At 52.0% G+C, this 20901-nt stretch overlaps 2 protein-coding genes across 4 annotated transcripts in view; one reads left to right on the top strand and one right to left on the bottom strand.

Moving 5' to 3' along the window:
- CAP1 (cyclase associated actin cytoskeleton regulatory protein 1) overlaps nucleotides 1–20901 on the bottom strand; it is a 359457-nt gene that overhangs the window by 319613 nt on the left and 18943 nt on the right. The window lies entirely within an intron of this gene.
- HPCAL4 (hippocalcin like 4) lies at nucleotides 6475–18739 on the top strand. 2 transcript variants are annotated; one of them, XM_067725620.1, is made up of 4 exons: nucleotides 6773–6931; nucleotides 12848–13017; nucleotides 13123–13338; nucleotides 14683–18739. In XM_067725620.1, the coding sequence occupies exons 2-4, from the start codon at nucleotides 12856–12858 to the stop codon at nucleotides 14878–14880; spliced, it is 576 nt and encodes a 191-aa protein (XP_067581721.1). In that variant the 5' UTR covers nucleotides 6773–6931; nucleotides 12848–12855; the 3' UTR covers nucleotides 14881–18739. The 2 variants fall into 2 exon arrangements, with proteins under 2 accessions (XP_067581722.1, XP_067581721.1); XM_067725621.1 differs by lacking the exon at nucleotides 13123–13338 and having other exon boundaries at nucleotides 6475–6931.

Raw genomic sequence — 20901 nt, 5'->3', positions numbered from 1 at the left:
ACTCTAAGTCTGGCAGTGTCAACAGCAGCAGCAAGTGACTTCAGCAGCAAGTGAGCTCCTGGCTTCCTGCAAGGCAGCAGTGGTGGTGGTTCTAGTAGTGACAGCAGCAGGTGCACCAGCTGCCTTCGCAATGCAATGAACAGGGGCTCCGGAGAGCATCGTCTTCCTTTTTACCCCTCCAGCCCACTGGTGGTAATGGCGTCCCCTAATTAGACATCTCTGGGTAACCTCACTGTCTGTGTTTTGTTCCTAGAGCACTTCTAACATTTTTGTGTCCAATCTCTTGTATTAAATACACTCTTGGAGGGCTTCCCTGGTGGCGCAGTGGTTGAGAGTCCGCCTGCCGATGCAGGGGACACGGGTTCGTGCCCCGGTCCGGGAAGATCCCACATGCCGCGGTGCGGCTGCGCCCGTGAGCCATGGCCTCTGGGCCTGCGCGTCCGGAGCCTGTGCTCCGCAACGGGAGAGCCCACAACAGTGAGAGGCCCGCGTAACGCAAAAAAAAAAAAAAAACACTCTTGGAAATACTAGAATCATTTTTGTTTTCCCTGGTACATGAAAGGAAGCGATATGAGCCATTTCCAGCTTCCTCCATTCTCTTTCCCTTTTCACTGGCTGGAGACCTTAGGAAATGGTAGAATCACAATGTAGAAGGAGCCTCAGTCCCAAATTCCTATAAGGAGAGCCACTCACCGACCTGACACTGACACTAGACTGTACATAAACAAGAAAACATTTCTATTGCGTCTGAGTTATGGTATGGTTGGATCTATTTGTTACAGCAGCTTAGCCTCTGCCCCAACAAATACAGCACCTTAACTGTGGTTTATATATTTATGTGAACATAGTGCTTACTTGTGCCAGGCACTCTGCTAAGCAGTTTATCCTGCTTGAATGCCTCACATAACAAGTCATTCTTCTTATTATGCCCAATCCGCACGAGGAAAAAGAATTGCAGAGAAGTTAAGTAACTTGTCCAAGGGTTGCCTAACTTGAATGTCAATGCACTTGAAAGTCTATATATAGAGAGCTACTTAGTATACATATATATGTGTGTGTATCCATATCTATATCATCTATTTATTTCCCCCGTTAGGTTTGTTCTCTTCTTGCCTCCACTTTCTACCCTCTCTTTGCTGCCCCGGGAGACTGACTTGTGAACTTGCATCAACTGGGCTACTTTGTCCTCTGGCTTCTTGTTGTGTTTGGCCAATGGAAGACATGAGCATGAGAATGGCACATGGGAATAGAAGGGGTCAGTGTATTTATTCCACCCACTCTCAGTCTCTCTGTACCAGGCCAGGTGTTGGCAGTGACTCTGTTCCTTTACCAAAGGCCACGGATCCCGCTGGAAGACTCTCCTAAAGTAACAGCTCTGTTCCCTTTCTCGCCACGGGAGGCCTAGAAATGGTCATGACTCTCCACTGGCGCTAGCCCCAGGGTGCTTGACAATACCTTGCTGATTTCTCAACCCTGCCCATATCTGTGTCAATAGTTCCCCCATTGACCTGTCTTAGTTATCTCTTTGAGTACCATCTGTTTCCTGTCAGTACTCTGATAGTATAACTTGTACGTGTTTTTATAATTTAGGAACTTCTGTTGTCCTTGGTAGGAACACCCTCCTTCCCTACTCTGGATACACATCCTTTGGGAAGAGTTGACCTTACCTCCCAGTTCTAGGGGTAGACAAGTGACTCAGCCCTAGCCAATGAAAGCACTGCATCCCCCTGTTTTCAGCAATTGATTCTGAACTTAGCCTGTCCCAAATCAGGCCAATGAGAACCAGCCCAGGATGTTGACTAGATGCCCTGGGGAAGAGAAACTCTCTTCTTTTCTGTGGGACTCCACCTGAAAGGATGTTGGCTAGAGATGATGGCAGATATCTTGCCTTTATATGGAATCCAAGAACAAAATTGGCATCGACACAAGTGAGTAAAGCCAAGCCCTAGAAAGAGGTCAGATATTAATCACATTGTTTAAGCCCCTGAATCAAGCCACCCCTGAAGTCCAATCTACTCCTGGGGTTTTCCCTTACTGGAGCCACTACATCCTTTTTTTGCTTAGCCCATTGTGGGCTGGATTTTCTGTCATTTGCAACCAAGAGTCATCACCGATAGAGAAATATGACAAACTCATATGAACTTTCTGCAAGCAAACAGAAGTCACCTCTAGATAGCTTAAGTTTAAAAAAAAAGGAAGAAAATAAATTTGGGGGGAGGGATGTGAAATGGCTCACAGAGACAAAGGAAAAGCAGAAGTAGGTCTTGGAAGAGATGTGTACCAAAGTGATCCCTGGGGATTCAGATAGCAGGAATGAACGTACAGTGTCATCAGGGCACTGCTCTGGAATAAACCAGAGCTAATTATCTACCACCTTTGAGTCACCTTACTCAAGATTCAGATTAGCTTGGGAGAGAGAGAGAGAGAAGACTATTTAGCCTTACCTGAGTCTCATGCCCAACACTTGCCCATGGGAAGGCAGGACACCGGATTGATAGTCCCACCAAGACTGTATACAATGGGGGCTAATTCCCCAAAGCAAAATCGGTTCTAAGTGCTTTGCATATATTAACTCATTTTAATTCTTAGAGTAGCACTTTGAAATAGGTACTCTTATTACTATCCTTATTTTACAGATGAGGAAATTGAGACATAGAGAGATAAAGTAAACTGCCTGTGGTCATACAGCTGGAAAGCCATAGAGCTGGGATGCAAACGCAGGCAGCCTGGCCCCAGGGTCTATACATTTAACTCACTACACTATAGGGCTTCTCCAACAGAAAGTGAGTGAGGGCAGGGCCAGCCAAAACACAAGGTCCCCTGCAGGTAATGTTCAAGGGAGAGAGTATGGGGAACTTCCACCCTCTCTATTATTTTTTTAGCCACTATGCATTAACAGGAAAAAGAAAAAGATTTCTATTTTGGAAATTAAAAAAAAAAAAAATCCTGCTTAGCCAATAGAGAAAGGGAGAGAGCCCAAAGCTGGTGATCTTACTCTCTCCCAGCCACTAAGAAGACTAGGAAATATCTAGAACCAAGGTGAATTCCAGCTATCACCAGGCTGCACTTGCCAAGGCTGAGGAAACCCAGGGAGCCAGGAAAGCATTATCCATCATAAAGGCACAGTTTGGGACCAACAACGGGAGGAATGCTAGCATTTTTGTGAAGCAAATTGAAGTGGCCACAGCCTGCAAACTTCTGCCCTCACTGAAACCCTGATGGGCTCAGTGTCATCTGTGCCTCCTTTTTGAGGTCTCCCACACAGACACACCGTTCCTTCTTCCTTGCATCCTGCCCCACCCTCCTTATTCTGCAGAGCCCACTCCCTCAACATACGTAGTAGGTATTGCCAAGCCTGAGAAAAGAGAGGCCACAACGAAGTTTCAGAACTTAAACCTCATTCCTCTGGCTCAGCCTTTAGCCGCAGAACAGTGGAAACAACAACTCTTGTTCTGGACACTCTCCTTTCCCAGGAACACAGGACAGTTAGTGGTTAAGACTGTGTGCTCTGGAGTCAGACCTAGGTTGGAATCCCAGTTCTGTCACTAGTGGGCTGTGTTACAATGGGCAAGTTGTCTAACATCTCTGAGCTGCCATCCACTGTCATGAAATAAAGTAATGATACCAGCACTGAAATTCAGTCCCTACATAATGGTACAGCTGGTTGTTAAAACATCAAAATATCTGCACATTGATTGGTAAATAGCCATAGCCTTGGGTCCCTATGTCCCTAGCTTCTCTCCTGCCTGCTCCCCTTGATCCAGTAACTAAAGTGTTCACTCTTGGCAGAACAGAGTCCTTGATCTAGCACGAAGGCCAGCATCTGTTCTGATTGGTAATGCCTGTGCCTCAACAGAAATGACCCCTGGCAGAGGTCATTTCTGGGATGATGCAGATAAAGGACTGGGCAGAGTTGTTGCGGGAAGGGGGACCCCTTCCTAGGCCCGAGAGTGGGCTCTTGTCTCACACTCGGAAATGAACTGTCCGAGGAGACACACGTGCTGACACAGCAAGAGACTTTATTGGGAAGGGGCGCCCGGGCGGAGAGCAGGAGGGTAAGGGAACCCAGGAGGACTGCTCTGCCACATGGCTCACAGTCTCAGGTTTTAGGGTGATGGGATTAGTTTCCAGGTTGTCTCTGGCCAATCATTCTTACTCAGGGTCCTTTCTGGTGGCGAGCGGAACCACTCAGCCAAGATGGATTCCAGCGAGGAGTCTGGGAGGTTGGTAGGACATGTGGACTGGCCTCTCCTCTCTCCTTTTGACCTTTCCCATATTCTTCCGGTTGGTGGTGGCTTATTAGTTCCATGTTCCTTACCAGGATCTCCTGTCGTAAAATAAGTCATGCAAATTGTTACTGTCTTTGCCTGGCCAGGGCAGGCAGTTTCAGTCAGTGTTTCCCCTAACAAGAGTGTCTGGTACATAGCGAAGCAACTCAGTCAATGTCAGTTGCTCTTGCTTTAAACATCGAACCTAAAGGGCAGAGGCAGGATCAAGATGAGGGTCTCAAGTATTATAAGCTGGTGAAGATGGGTTATGACTGGCAGTTCAGGAACAGTCACAGGGCCAGGGATGAATCAAGGGCAAAGCTGTGTGGGTGGTCCTGCCTGAATTAAAGAGCCAGAGCAGGACCAATATATCCTGCTAGGCTTTGTCTTTTTAATGCCTTGGGGGATCAGGAAAGAATATTCCAATCCAAGGCCCCTCCCGTTGAGGACTTGAATGATCTTAAAGAGAGGCGGTATTGTGTACTGGCAACAAGTCTGGGCTCTGGAGCCAGACTGCTTGGGTTCAAATCCAAGCTCTGCAGCTTTACTAGCTATGTGAACTTGGGCTAGTCACTTAACCGTTCTGTGCCTCAATGTCCTCATCTGTTAAATGGGAGTGATAAAAGTACCTGCCTCGAAGAGTTCTTATGAGAAATAAATTAGGCAATACATATACAGTGTTAGAAGAGAATTTGGCACAAAGTAAGCTATCTGTATGTTACTTATTGTTAAGAAGCTCACAGGTGTAGTGGAGCAGTCAGATTCATGCCCACATAATTCTGTCCAGGGTGACAAACAATCTTTCCTCACTCTCCTAGTTGAAACTCTTCCCCTGCTGTCCTGGGCCTCCTGTACCAGCTCCCACATTTTACAGACTGGGAGGCACAGAGAGAGAAGGGTCTTGCCCATGGTCACATGTGGGGTCACTGGCAAAGATGGGATTTTATTTTAGAGTTCCAGAGACCACTTCCAGCATCTCATGCTGCCTCTCCCCACCTCCTCATGCCTTAGATTATGGTATCTGTGAGCAGGGATGAGCTTTTGCCTGTCTCTGGGTCCCCAGGGCCAGGTGCTCAGAAGGTGACAGAGTCAGGACTTTCAAACACCTGTCTCTCGTAAATCACCAAACAAAGGGGCCAGGAACCTGCCTGCTAATTGGTGCCCCAGGTATGCTCTCATCCTGCTAGGACCCCAGAGAGAAGACATAGCCTGAAGCTGGGAGGATGGACAGCAAAACAGTTTTCACGGGGAACAGGACGATTTCTAAAGAAAAAGAGAGAACTCCAGTGGCTCCTCCCCAGCGAGCCTGGCCCTGAAGTTTCTGGGATCAGCCAGAGAAACCTAGCCTCCCCTCTTGGCAAGCTGGTCCGCATCCCCTATTGCGCAGCCCACCTCAACACTCACTCAATTGGCAGAAGCCCCGCCTCCACCCCCCCCCCCAAGCTCTTCAACATCCGGGCTCAGATTCAACCAATCCCCAGATGCCCCGCCCTACTTTTGTCAGATGGCTAGAAGTGCCTCCCCCGCACGTGGCCCAACCCGAGGCTATCTGCTCCCCTTTCGCCCCCAGTTTGGAGTAAAACGATTCCTTCTCATTGCCTTCGGTCAGGAGCTCTCAGCTGCCACTGCAGCTGGGGCTGCCGGGCCCGGCTTTGGGGAGACCCCCAAGTGTGGGGAGGAGGTGTTCCCAGGGCCCTGAAACCTTCCAGACCCACTCAGTGTAAACCGCCTCTGGCTTGTGTCAACATCAGAGGCCGGAGACTGGCGGCTGGGGACAGGCTTCGTCTACGGGACGGGACGGGAAGACGGGAGGGTGGGGAATGGAGGGGTTCATGAGGTAGGCAGATCCTTCCGGGGGAGATTCCGGGAGGCCTCTGGGACTCCGTGAGAAATAAGGAAGGGACGGATCGGAATTAGAGGCTGTGAGGGGCCCACGGCTAGAATGGGGCTAGGTAGAGGCTGGGTACTTTGCCATCCTCGCCCACCCGCCGTGGCTTGAGGGGAGTGGATGTGTTGGGGGAGGGGATGATGCGAAGGCGTGGGCTGCTGACCACCTCATCTCTTCCCTCCCCAACTCAGCTCCTCGTTGCCCTCCTCCGATTTTGGGTGGGATATGGGGTGGGGGTGGGGGACACATCTTGTGACTCATCCTCTTTTCCATCCCCACCCCCGCTGGGGCCCAAGAAGGAAAGGCTTAGAGACTCAGCTTTGGCTCTTCCGTTTCCATAGCAACCATGCGGTTGTTTTTGCGAATCCAATTCAATCGTGGACACTTTTAACCTCAGACGATGGCTCGGGGCCTGAGCCTCAGGACGGGGTACAGATGGGGGTACAGCTCTCCGCTCTTTCCTCGCTACTCTGGGAAGCTCAGGGCGGGCGGGCGGAGCGCTCTCCTGCAGCCGGGCCTCACTGGGCACCAGGTCCCCACCTGAAACCCCGCCTGCCACTCCGCCTCAGCCGACCCAATCAACGCTCAATCTGCCCGGGATGAGGCGGGGCTTATGCAAATCGTGTCGCCTCTGAGAGACACATAGTGATACAAGAGCTGGGAGGCGACTCGGGCGCGGACCTTGGGGAACCTGGCCGTCGGCCCGCGAGCTAGTCTCAGTCTCCGCGGCCCGCCGAGGCTCAGAGTCATCCAGCGACCCGGCGAACGGCCTCAGGTAACGTGGGCAGGGCCGGGTGGAGGCCCTTGTCCCTTCCCCCTCCACTCTTCATTCCCATTCCCTCGTCTCCTGCCCCCTCTGATTCATCTCCCTGACCCCTGGTTCCAGCATAGGCGGCAGCATGTGGAGGGCTCGCCCCTGGCCAGGGGACCCCCCCACACTCCAGTCCACGCCCCACAAGTCCCAGGGAAGGAGGCAGAGTTGCCTCCTTACCCCCCGAGCAACCACAGCTCTGGCCCCCAATACACAGTCACACGCACACATACACGGGGGTGTGGTGTTGCCGGTGCTAGAGAGGAACCCATCACCCTCCCTCCTTTGCAGGTGGGTAGTCCGCTCAGCCCCATGGCAACCTCCCACCTCCACAGGTAGCCCCTACCCACACCCTACCCGGCCCCACCGGCAGCTCACTGCACTTCACATCGTAATGTCCCTGCCCCAAAAGACAGCCTCCACCTCCAAAGAGAGCCCACTCCCACTTCACACTGTCCCCTCAGACTGTCCCCACCTCCACCCCTCAAGGTGACAGAGCTCACAGCATACCTGGGGGTAGGAAGAGGCTCACCACCCAGTTCTCCTCCTTGTGACCCTCTCTCAACAGGCCCCCCTGCCCATGGTCTCAGTGCAAGGCAGAGGCCCCATGTTTGGCCTCTTTCACCTGGCTTCAAGATAAATCAGGGACACCATTCCCCAGCAGACCATCCATACCTGTCAGTCACCACTGCCAAGGTCCCAACCTCCTCCGTTCCCCTGACTTCTCACGGCCAAAGCACCAAGTTTTCTCATTCCACCTCTCAAATATCTTTCTAATTCGTACCCTCTCTGGCCTTCTTGCTCCCAGCCACTCCCTCTCTCCTATCTTCCTGTGTCTCATCCGTGTGGACTGTATTGCTCCTTCCCTAAGGCAGCCTGAACCTGGAGGGCAGAAGAGCTGGGTTCAAATCTTGCCTTTGCCTCAGTTGCTGTTTGACTTTGGCCAAGTCACTTCCCTCTCTGATCCTTCGTGAGATGGGGAACAGGGGCAGGGTGGGCAGGACAGAGAGTGGACTTGATGAGATGATATTGGACAGCCTTCCAACACTGACGCACTCTGGTTCTGTGGTTGATTATGAGAGAACAGGACCCTTTCTCTCTTACCCTGAACCATTAGGACATTTCAGAGAGGAGGCTTTAGTCGTCACCAAAAGGACATTGCTTCTTACCCAGGCCTGGGTACGGGCCAACCCCTTCCCACATACTCTCCAGGCCCAGGCTCCTCCTCAGCAGTTCGGAGTCCCTCCTAGACCATCAGCCCACATGGCATGGGCAGCTCCAAGGTGGAGGTGCTCAACAGGGCCCACCTTTTGTTTATCATTCCCTGTGTCTCACTAATAAGGAGAGGGAGAAGACCTGGCTTTTGCTGCCATGGCCACTGCTTGGAGAAGAGCAAAGGGAGGAGAGGAAAGAGAAAAATCTCCTGACCAGGGAGCTGTTGTCACCATGGCAACAGTCTCAGCACCAGCTCCTCTGAAGCTGGGTGAGGGTGTGGGATTATTGCCTCCCTCAGCCCCTCCCACCCTCCCTGCCATCTCCGCATTTGGAGCCCACAACCCTGGGTCCTGCGCTCTGAAAGAAGCCTCTGAGCCCAGAAGGGCAGCGGCTTTGTGTATGGGGCAGTGCCAGCTCCTTCACAGCTGGAGGGCAGCTCTCAAGAGGAGCCCGCCCACATGCAGCCAGGCCACAGCTCCAACAGAACATGCCCCCAGTGGGTTCTGGCCTTCGCCTTTCTGCTGATGGGTTCTACTTGACTTTGGGTGAACTCTTCCTTTCCTAGGGTCTGGGTTCCATTGTCTCTAAGTGGGAGCAATGGCAGGAGAACACAGATAAACAAAACAGCCTGACGCCATTCCAAGGAGAAAGAAGGGGGTTCTGCCCTTTGCATATAATCCACAAAGGGACATTCACTGAACATCTCTGTGTTCCAGATGTGGCCTTTAGGTCTCTGCAGAGCAGTTCTGTGTTGCCACAGAGGGCAGAGTGGCAACCTGTGTGGGGCAGCTACAAGAGGGCAAGTAGGAACAAGGGGAGAAGTACTTTCCTCGCTGTCCAAGCTGCTCCCAAACAGACTGGGTTATATCGGGAGGGAATAAGCTCTTTGCCATGGAGCAAAAGTCCTGGAGAACTTTTTCTGGCTCAGACAAGAGTGTAACGCAAAAATCTCTCCCAAGTCAGGCTCCATTGTGGAATTCTAGAGCAGCAGGTGAGGGTCAGAGAGCTCTGAAGTCTACGCACCTGTGGGGCTCAACTCCATGGGCTCACAGGTTCTCCTCATGCCCAGAATGCCAAGTTCACGCTGCTGACTGTCAACTCTCCAGGCTGGGAGAGGCTGATCATAAGGAAGTGGGCTTCAGTCAGGCCTGAAGGCTGATTATAGCTGCATCCACCCCGAAGAGAAGAGAGGATATTAAGGAAGATGGAAACAGCTAAGCAATAGTTGAAGTGGGTTCTGGCTGTGAGAAGACTAACTTGAAAGTATGCAATTGTGAGGGGAGCAGTGGGAGGTGAGGCAAGACAGGTGGACACCTTGACACCAGATGCTAGCGGATTCTGGAGTTTCAGGAGCCCCTGGGCATGGCCACCCCTAGCCTATATGGTACTTCTGGGCAAAACTAGAAAAGACATTCTCGTGGAACAGAGGAATTAGAAGGAAACGCACCCCCTCCGAGGCAGTTGAGCCCACAGGATGGATTGGCAAGCAGTGCCCCAGCTGGGTTTCAGCCCCCTTGGCTGTGCCCCTGGCCCTGACTATGGGGGGAGAGAGGACATGGTGAAGGTTCCAGGAACATTTCAAAAGAAGTAACAATAGGACTTGGTAGCAAGTTGAACCTAGGGAAAAGGGAGAGGGGAAACTAAGGGTAACTATGATCACATTTCCCCACTGGGATGAGGGAGGGAAGGAAGGAAGGGCAATGGAGAGAGAAGGACCATCACGGGTTGAGGGTGAGTCTGGTTGTAGACGTGCTGAGTCAGAGGCGCTGGTGCGCCACCCCAAAGGGTCGGTATTTCTTGGGTATCAGATACTGTGGCCTGGAGCCACCAAGATGGTCCCACTGAGGCCAAGGGGGAGATCAGAGCTATGGTTTTCCTGGAAGGCAGGTAGGAGTCTGTACTAGACAAGAGTAGCCATGATTTGGAGAGGGTGGTCCAGGCAGGTGGCATGGATTCAGCCTGGGTGTAACTCAGCCAGTTTTCTCCTCTCTCTGGGTTCCAGTTTTCACTAAAATGAGGGGATGATCTTAAAGGGCATCACCAGCTTTGGCCTGCTGACCTAAGAGCACTAGAAGGAATGAAGAGAGATGAAGGAGGAGTCATAGCCCTTGGTGGGCCTGGGATCAAATGGGCACTGAGAACAGGTATGGCCCCAGGAGACAGAAAATGGTAGGAAGGCAGCGCAGGGAAGGAGGAGAAAAGGGGCAGGAAGTGAGAGTCACACAGATGCCATCTCACACACACACACGCACACACACACACACACGTGTGCACTCTGGCAGATTTGCAGTCTCAAACGCTGATGTGCTCCCACCCACTCCCAGCCCTTTACGCAGACACTCAGGCACATCCCACAGGAGCAGAGGGAGAGGCTCTGCTTTCCCCGTCAGATGCTTCCACCCCTGGGTTCTTGAGCTTTCTTGACTATACCCCGAGCCCTCAGTGTGCTTTGGGCTGGAGGAGGGGGCAGCTGAAGATGGAGCCTGCCTCCTCCTGCCCATGCGTGTTCCACACGTACCCTTGACTCTGGCCCCAGGGCAGCCGTTTTGGACCCCACAGTTCTAGGTTCCTGAAGATGTCACACCTCCACCTCCCCGCCTTCTTCTGGGAGCATATAGGAGTCCTCATTCTCTGGGGTTGGTAAGTGGGAGAGGATGTTGCTACCCCTACTGCTCCTTGATCTGCCTCATGGCCCAGTAGAGGAATCTGAGGCCCAGAGCTATCCTGTAACTCACTGAGGTCACATAGCAAGGGAAGGGGCATGGACCTGACCCATCTCAGATCTAGTTACCTAGGGCACTACCAGCAGTAAGGATTAGAAGCCACACTGGCAGGCACTGGGCTGTGGAAGTAGAATTCCTTCTGCCAGCCTGAGGGCTTCCTTTTCCGGAGTGTCTTCATGACAAGCTACCCTGCAGTTGGAGTCTGGCACCCCTCCAAAGAGACTCCAGGCAGGTCAAATTCACCTCCCAGGCCATGTCCTGGGAAACTGGGGCTCTAGTGGGACATTCCTGAATGTCCACTCAGCCTTCCGGGTCTGGTGGGGGCCTCACTCTAGCCAGGCTTCATGGGGGGGCCTGTACCTCCCTCTGCAAAACATTCCTTGGGCACAGGCTACTTGAGGGGCTCATGTTCGCACTGGGGACTGACTCTTCATTCTCCCCAAACCTGTTTCTCAGCAACACCACCTCTATCTATTCAGCCCCAAATCTGAGCATTGGCTGCAATTCCTCTGTCCCTCTCACCCCCGCATCCAGTCAGTCCCCAAGTCCTGCTAAGGCCCCCTCCTAACATCTCTCAGTCCATCCACATCCCTCCACCACCCCTACCCTAGTGTCATTGTCTCTCATCTGAACTCTGCAGCAGGACCTCTCTGCTCTCCCTCCTTCCCACACCCAGGTCATCTTGCACACTGTAGCCAAAGGAAAAATCCTAAAACACATTCCTTCTCTCTGGGTCCCCAGCACCATGTCATAAGCAATCTATAAGTGTTTGTGGAACGAATGTGGTCCTCTTAACACTTGCTTTAAAACCCCAGGAGCTTCTGTCCTCCACGGGTAAAGGCCAAACTCCTTGGCATGGATTGAAGGCCCTTTACAGTCAGCTGTCTACCTCTTTGACCCCATTATGAGTTAGTGAAGGTTGACTCATGTCGACTTTATCCCCATCACTGGCACAGGGCCTAGCACACAGTCAACCTCAATAAATGCTCAGGGAATTGGGCTTCCCTGATGGCGCAGTGGTTGAGAGTCTGCCTGCCAAGGCAGGGGACACGGATTCGTGCCCCGGTCCGGGAAGATCCCACATGCCGCCGAGCGGCTAGGCCCGTGAGCCATGGCCGCTGAGCCTGCGCGTCTGGAGCCTGTGCTCCGCAACGGGAGAGGCCACAACAGTGAGAGGCCCGCGTACCGCAAAAAAAAAATGCTCAGGGAATGAATGAACGAATGAAAAGGAGAAGGCAATCAGCGTCATCAGTGCTACCAGCTAGGACTTCTATTTGTACAGAGGAAGGAGGGAGAGAAGTTTCTTGCTGGAGTGGCCTGGAAGGCCTTGAGGAAGAACTTGGGAGACATGCAGGGGGAGCATGTGAGGAACCTGCCTGGCAGGAGAGGAGCCTGCAGAGGTGGGTAGGGGCTGAGTGCGGAAAGCTCTGAATAGCAAGGGGAGGATTAAGGCTCTCTTCTACGGGTGTAGGGAGCTATGGAAGGTGTAAAGAGAGGAGAGGATGAAGATTGTAGCATGCAGACTGGGCAGTGAGAAGGAAGAGTGCTGAGACCTGGAAGGCTAGAGATCCTGGTTTCCAGGGGAGGAACCCTGCTGTGAGGAGAGGGGCGGGGCCTGCAGTAGACAGAGGAGGCCCTGTAATGAGGGGAAGCCCCCAGCCCAGTTGTGTGTAGGGGAAGGGGTGGGGGGGGGAGGTAGGAGCTCCTATGGGAAGAGGTGTGGTGAAAGGACACAGCCCAGCTGTAGGAGATGGGGGTTGTCCAGAGTGGTGGTGAGAGGAGGGGGACCCACCCTGCTATGGAAGGAGGGGTCCTGGCTGTGGGGATGTGGAGTTTGTTATGGGAGGGCGCTGTGGTGGAGAAAGGGAGCCTTGTCCTACAGAGACCTGGGGGAAGGCTGCTGAGGTGAGGGCCAAACTGAGGGAGCTCCCTGTCCCCTCAGGCCCTGCCATGGGGAAGACCAACAGCAAGCTGGCCCCAGAGGTGCTGGACGACCTGGTTCAAAACACCGAGTTCAGTGAGCAGGAGCTGAAGCAGTGGTACAAGGGCTTCCTGAGGGACTGCCCCAGCGGCATCCTCAACCTGGAGGAGTTCCAGCAGCTCTACATCAAGGTAGGAGGAGCCAGGCACCCCGGGGGGCGGGCCGGACGGGCGGGGGCGGGGCCAGGCACTCTGCGAGGCTGTTGCAGTGCCGCAACTCCAGTGTCCCCGCCTCAGTTCTTCCCCTACGGCGACGCCTCCAAGTTTGCGCAGCACGCTTTCCGCACCTTCGACAAGAACGGCGACGGCACCATCGACTTCCGGGAATTCATCTGCGCCCTTTCGGTCACCTCCCGCGGCACCTTCGAGCAGAAACTCAACTGGGCCTTTGAGATGTACGACCTGGACGGCGATGGGCGCATCACGCGCCTCGAGATGCTGGAGATCATCGAGGTGCGCTGGGGCGGATCCCAGAGACCAGGGTGTGCTGGGGTGACGCGCTACCTGTCTTCGCTGCAGGGGCCCTTCTCTGGCACCGCCCTCTCCAGCCACCCTCCACTCAGGCCTCGGGAGCCACCTCGGGACACCCCACCACTCCCCTCCTCCCTCCTCCCAGGATCCAGTGGGTAGCATTGGTTGGGCGCTCAGTGTGGGGCAGGTCTTGTGCTATAGTGCTTTACCCAACAACTCCAGGGGGTAGGTACTGTTAGAAATCCCATTTTACAGATGAGGAGATGAATCAAATGGCGGTTCATGATTCCAGTCTAAGGAGTCTGACTCCAGAGTCTAAGTTCTTAACTCATTATTATTTCAACAAATGTATACTCAGCGCCTGCCACGTGCCAGGCACTGTTCAAAGTTCTTGGTTTCATGGGACATTCCTTCTAGTGAGAAAATTTAACGACAACAAAACTTGTGCTGTGTCAGGCAGTAAGTGTTATGAAGAAGGTAAGTAAAGCAAAGTGAGGGGAGAGAGCGATGGAGGAAAAGCAATTTTGTGTAAGGTGAAAGGTGAGCAGCGACCTGGATAAGATGAGGGAGCTAACCATGTAGGTGTCTGGGGGAAGAGTGATCTGTGCATGGGGGAAGAGTGAACAATAAATGCAAAGACCCTGAGGTTAGACTGTGTTTTCAGTGTTCAAGGAGTGGCCAGGAGGCCAGGGTGGTGGGAGAGAAGTCAGCAAGGGGAGAGTGGTAGGAAGGGGGTCAGATAGGTAGCCAGGAGTCCATCTCTTAGCATCATAGTCTGGGGTAGAGACTTGACTTTCTTCTGAGTGAGATGGGAGGCCCTTAAGGGCTCTCTCCATTCTCTGTGTGGAATAGGGGGTGGGAGGGCAGCAGAAGTAGGGAGACCAGTTTGGAGACTTCCACTGCAGGCCGGTCAGGAGGGGATGGAGGCAACAACCATGGAGCAGTGGAGGTAGCAGGCAGTCGCTGGTCATTGGACCTATTACAAAATTAAGGCTGACAAGATTTGCTGAAACATTGGATATGGGTGTGAGAAAAGGAGAGTCGAGAATGGCATCAAGGTTTTTGGTCTGAACATCTAGAAGAATGAATTTGCTGTTCACTGAGACAGGGCATGCTGGGGCCCGAGCAGGTTGGAGGTGAAGAGTTGGGTAGTAGACATGTTTGGTGTGAGATGCTCATTAAACCTCCAGTCTCAATGACCATTTGTCACCTTCCAGTATCCTCACATCTCCCAGTGTTCTCCACGCCCACCCCCAGGCCCTTTCGTTCACCCCCAACCCTCCCTTCCCATTGTGAGTGTTCACACCTCCCTCCTTGCCCCACCAGGCTATCTACAAGATGGTGGGCACCGTGATCATGATGCGCATGAACCAGGATGGGCTCACGCCCCAGCAGCGTGTGGACAAGATCTTCAAGAAGATGGACCAGGATAAGGACGACCAGATTACACTGGAGGAGTTCAAGGAGGCGGCCAAGAGTGACCCGTCTATTGTGCTGCTGCTGCAGTGTGACATGCAGAAGTAGAGGCTGGTGAGGGGCAGGGCCCCTGGCCAGGAGGGGCGTGGCCACCTCCCAACCCAGTGACCTCTGGTTGGCCCTTCCCCAGGGGGAGGGGGACTCCAGCCTCACTCTCTGGCCCACCCACCCCTCTGCCCAAGTCCTTGCTCCCCTCAATCAAGATCCTTGAGGGACCACCTAACTCTGGAATAGAGACAGATCCTCAGGTATCCTGTGGTCTAGCCCCAGCCCCAGTCTTGGCCCAGAATCAACATCCACTGGGCATAGGGGAGTTGGTTTTTGCATCAAGGTGCAGGGTGAAGGAGGGGGGCTGGGTTCTGCTTTGAAATTCTGTTCTTCCTGGGATTGTGCTTTATAGGATGTGGTCCCACAGACCCCGGTTAAAGGGCCAAATTGGGTCTGTCCTTTGCTGAGGACCCAGATCCCTTAAAGGTGGTCTGTGTCCTGCCCCCACGACTCTACCTGGCCCCTCTGGCCCCAGCCTTTGGAGTGTTCATTCAGTCCTTTCTTCAGCTAACATTTATTGAGCACCTGTTCAGCGCCAGGCACCTCTAGGTGCTAAGGCTATGGTAGTTTACAAGACTCATTCTGTGCCCTCCGGCAGCTCGTAGGGTAGTTAGTGGTCAGGGTCTCAGACAGGCATGTTGAGCACAGGTGAGCAGAGGGTGCGGTGAGGCTGGTTAGTTTGAGAGGAACTATTAAATCTTTCTGCTCAGCTCCACACAGAGCTGCAGAAGGACGAAATGAAAAGTGTTTGGAAGTCTAGGAAACATGTCAGGGGGAATTTTAAGAAAAATTGAAATTTATGTAATACCTATATTTTTAGGACCCTTTAAAAGAGCTAAAATCACTTTATTAGTTGAGGATATTAAAACATACTTTATATTACTTGGTTTCTTGTAAAATGATTAAATGAATACAGAAAATGCTAATTTTCAGGGGGAAAAAAGAACTGAGAAAAAAGAGAGACAATATCACCCAACTTACCAGATGACAGTTTTTCTTATCAGGCTAAGTCCTGAGCTGTGACAGTCAGCAGTTTCTGCTGCTTCCTTTTTAATGATCTTTTTCAATTCAGTGAGCACGTCTCTGCTGTGCACTTATTCTGGTTAGGTGCTGACTTCAGAAACAGAGAACACAAGGTTTGCCAAGAGTGAGACAAGTGTAGTTCCCACATCTGGATTTGGTCTAGTTTAAGAATGGGCTTGTTCTTTCACCGCTACAGAAGCAGACGGAGCTAGAAGACGAGGACCAGCCGGCCGCTGTTTTGGCTGCCAGGCTGCATGTATGGACCAAATGCCTAAAAATGTGCTGGGCATGCTCCATTGAAAGGCTTTTTCTAACCCCAAATCCTAAGTCCACCAGGTAGTTCATCATCTTCCAAGTGCACTGGCTTTGCTTTCCAATGTCTGCTTTCCAATTTTGGATCCATGAGCTATACAGCTGCATGCTTTGAATGCCAGAAAATTAATCTTGCTTCTTCATCAAGTCTTTCACTTTACTTTCTCCTGTGCTTGTAATCAGAAATTAACTTCAATGTGCAGTGACAGTGGATTTTCTCTTGAACTGCTGGTGAAAATAGTCTAGTACACAGGTGCTGTCAGCCCAGGGTGGGAGCTGGGAATGATTGCTGGGTTGGGGGGCGTGGGGTTGTATCTTCAGGAAAGAGATGCAGCATACCTCTTACTTTTGAGTGCTCACCTGTCCTCCCTCTCTGCAGGTGGAAACTCTTGGGGATGCTGACCTGTGGTCTCAAATTCTATTAGACTTTCCTTCTTGCTGCCCTTAGGGGTGGCAAGTCCGCTGGGTTGCCACCCTCTTTTTATCCTGCCAATGACCAGCCACATGGTAAGACTGGGGAATTCACATCCTTGGGCAGTAAGCAGCAAGTTTTTATCCAGTAATGTCTCAAGGGATGTTTCATTGCTCTCAGGAGCTGGCCATTAAGTGTGGCTTGTGCTGTCAGTCAACACCAGAGGTACATAGGAACTCAACAGCCCAGCTCAGCTGAGACTTCCAATAGAAGGCTTTTACAAAGTGGGATTCCTGTCCCCCCAACGTTGACTCTAACCTAACTCACAATCACACAGAACTTCATGGCTTTCGAAGGCTTGCATGGACCCCTCTCATTCTATCCTCACAGCCTAGGGAAATAGGAATTTTCATTCCATTTCTCCAGACGTGGAAGCTGAGGCACAGAGTAGAGTTCCCTGTGCAAGATCACAGGAGGTGGCACAGTGCCAAGACTCGAACCCAGGGCTCTACAAGGGTTTCTTCCCTTCAGAGCGTCTTCCCTGCTCACTCCTCTGACTCTGAGTTGCACAGAGATTGACTGTAGGACAAGCTAAGTTGGTTTTGGTCTTTTACAAGCTTCCTGCTAAGAAGTTTCTGAGGCTGTGGTCTTCCATAAAGAAACAGGAGCTTGATCGAAGTCCCCACATTTTCAAGGGTCTTATTTTCTATTTCTGGGCAGCTCTGCTAACAGGTCAGTGCTGTCCTAGGAGACCTCTGACTCAACCCGGAAAGCATCTTTCACTGTCTTTATTATCTTCCTCCCTGAGAGAACTGTTTTGTTTTTTCCTAGATGGTGGGCAAGTCCTACCCATGACGGCATGTTTGATCACTCCAAGCTTCTGGACATATACCCATGGGTGATATTTGATGGTCAGGCCAAAGATTCTCAGACATCTCGGCAGTGTGAACACATAATGCCAGGCTGGGAGCTGGGACCACCATCTTGCTGATGGGAAGGGCCACAGGCGGGCCAGACCTTGCTCCCACTTGCTCCTGGGTGTCCCCAGGGACTGTGTGCTTAGGAATTTCTGTGGTAGAGCACCGGCCCTGCCTTGAGAAGAGAGGCAGGCCTCCAATCCCTGCCCCAGCTAAGAGGGACTTGCCACAGAGCACAGGGTTAGCAGAGACTGAAATATGACTCGCCTAGACACAAAAATATACAGACAGTTAAAATGCTGAAATATCCAAACTTTCTTTTGAAGTTCTGTATCTTCTTGCAGCAACTCTGTGAATTACAAGGTCCCCAAATCTGCCTTCTAACTGTATTCTGTCTTTATTCATCCTTTTGGGCTAATTGAAGGGGGACCCTTATTTCTTATCTCTAAAAGTCACCACCAAGGGCAACTTCAGATGGCCACTCTAGTCTTCTGAGCTGTACTCAAGATTATATGACTTACATTTAAATCAAAAGTTAAGAAACAGGAAGCCCATAAGCAAAGGCACTGAATCTTTTCCTGATAATGGCAGAGTCCCTAGAGGTAGAAATTCATCCTGCTGCAAAGAGAGAGAAGGAGGAGAGGGGAGAGAAGGGAAAGAGAGAGAAGAGAAGAAGCTGGGCAGGGTAGAAAGCTGACACTAAATATTTTTACACAAAAATTTACTAAAGCAACAAATATTTCCTGAAGATCCACCCTGGGTGAGGCTTTGTGCTGACTTTAGAGATCACTGTGGGGGCATGAATACATTTCTTACATATTTTATTCATCCGTTTTGAAAAAACAATAATTCAAATATGCAATTGAAAAGTCTCAGAAAAATATGGATTTTTTTTCCTGAACTTTTCAGCGTTTTCTTTTACCTTTGCCAGAGTGTTGGGGGCAGGACTGGACCTCCAGGGTGTATGGCCCTTCCTGCTTTGATGGAGGCTGCAGGAGGGTGGAGGCCTGGAGAAGCAAGGGAGGCTGGGTGGCAGAAGGGGGGCCTCCCAACTCCTCCAGCGTGGCCCCCTGTCCCCTTCAGATGTGCTGCTCCAGGCTGTGCCTGCAGTGAATGTCCTCAGTGTTCAACCCTGTGCTGTGTGGTGTATTTTTTTTTTTTTTCTCACTGACAGTGAATAAAAGGTGTGACCGTACGGAGAGCTCCTTCTCTTCCCTAAGCTGAGATAGGGCTGGGGTGAGGGGAAACGGGGAGAAGAGGCCTGAGGGAGCTCACACAGTGGGGGAACCTCAGCATCCTCCTTGGGGCTGAGGTCCTTGTTCTAGGTTACATGGAACAGAGACCCACACGAGCTAATTCAAAGAAAGGGGTGAGCATATTACAAGGGACCCTAGAGATGGAAATTCAAGAATGTCTGGGCCTCAGGAGAACTGGGACTGTCAATGGGGCCTCTGTCCTCTCGTCTCTGGGCCTGTGGAAAGACAGGAAATGAAGGCTCAGAGAATGGATGGTAAGGCTGCGACCTGAACTCAGGTCATCCCTTTGGCAGCATTCACTTCTGTGCTCTCTTCTTTAATTTCTCTTCAGACATCCATGGTTTCCCAACACAAAGTGGCTACATCTCCAACTCTGTATCCAGACTCACCAGCAACTGACAATTCCCTTCTGTGTCTCTTAATACAGTTCTCAAGAGAAAGAATCTGATTAGCTTTTGGTAGGATCCCGTGGTCCATTCATCGATGGCCAGACCAGAACTGATTTGCGGGGTCTGTGGGCAGAGCAGTTCCCCCATAAGGGAGCTAGTGGCAGGAGACCTTGGACTCAGTTTCTCCTTGTGTCCAGTGGAAGGCATGGTGAGAGCCCAAAGGAGTGGATAGTGGGCAGCGGGGAGAGAGGCTGAGAGCCAGGATTACCAGTAGTCCATCTGGGGCTCTTTGCACGAATTAGGAAAAGGTGCCCTTTTGAGTGTAACAGTCCCATAAGCATTCAGCTCGGCCAGTGGATGACACCTTTGGGCTAATGAGAAAAATATACCCCTTTTCTTAACAAATACAGCCTTGTCATGCCACGATGCACAGCTTGGCAAGTGGCAGCCAGCCTGGATCTCAGCCTCTATCTGCCCTGGTCAAGGGTATTGTGTGCTGCAGACACTGTTCCACCACCCACAAGAGCCCAGAGCCCTGAGACACCCTACACTGACCCAAATGTGGTGCAGTGAGGATGGGAATTAGTGGTGAAGTGTTTTTCTCAGAGCGTCCCCCCTAAAGCCAGAGAAGAGCTGTTCTCTGCAGGGAGTCCGGGGCGGGGCAGGGCGTGAGGCGGGGTGGGGGTGGGGGGGGTCGGGTGGGGGCGGGGGGCAGGTGCAGCGGCAGCTGGAGGTGCCTGCTTCCTCCTGAAACGCTCAATTACTTTTGCAAGGGTTTTCTCAAGGACGCTTGGAGGGGGCCAGCTCCCTTGACAGGAAGCAATTAGGACAGAGGAATAAGGCTGACCTGGCTTCAGGGCAACCATGAACCTAAGAGGTGACTCAGAAGCCTGAGAACTGGTGCAGCTGGGGGTGGGGGGCTGGGGGGGTGCCTGCTACTTGCAGCTGAAACTACGCTGAGGGGAAAGGGAGTCTAGTTCCTGCCTGTCTGGAGGTCACAGGTCAGTCCAGCTTCCGCTTTCAAGTTTGCCCTCTGGACCGTCTGCCCTTAAGGAACCAGAGTGATCTTCCTAAAGCACCATCTGACTATGTCAACTGTCCAATGCCCCCCTTCTTCCCTCAGTATAATAAGCCCCTTCGAAGTCCCTCACAGCCCTGCATGATCTGTCCCCTGCTGACCTCTGCTCTAAGCCCCACCTCCCCCTCCTGCACTTGAGTCACCCTGAATTGCCCTCTGTTTCCCTAAGGGATCTCTTAGGCCTCTGTGCCTGTGCGCAAGCCAGTGCCCCTCCCTGGGCCACCCGTACCCCCGTCTCAATGATCTCCTCCTCTGTGAAGCCCTCCCAGACCTCAAACAATTGGCCCCTCATGTGTACACAGTCCATCATAGTAACCGAAGAGCTTCCCATGTGATTCCCTGTCAGCTGAGCTGAACACACATTTAAGTCTCTGTTAATAAAAAAGAAAAAAAAGACAGGAAATGAAGGCTCACAGAATGGATGGTAAGGCTGCGACCTGAACTCAGGTCTCCTAACTTCAAGGCCACTGCTTATAGTGCTTCCTCATCCATGGGAGGGAATCCAAATCTAGATGTGAAAAGGGAGGTAACAAACCTTGAGCTCTGGGCATCAGAGGAGGGGAGGGTCTTGCCTGGGGGGGCCAGGAGGTAGGGGAGGAGAAGGGGAGGGGAACAAGTAAAGGATGAAGGGAGG

The sequence above is a fragment of the Pseudorca crassidens genome, chromosome 2 (genome assembly GCF_039906515.1).
Source record: "Pseudorca crassidens isolate mPseCra1 chromosome 2, mPseCra1.hap1, whole genome shotgun sequence".
Taxonomy (NCBI): domain Eukaryota; kingdom Metazoa; phylum Chordata; class Mammalia; order Artiodactyla; family Delphinidae; genus Pseudorca; species Pseudorca crassidens.
The sequence above is the reverse complement of the archived record's forward strand: the minus strand, read 5'-3'. Positions and strand labels throughout refer to the sequence as shown.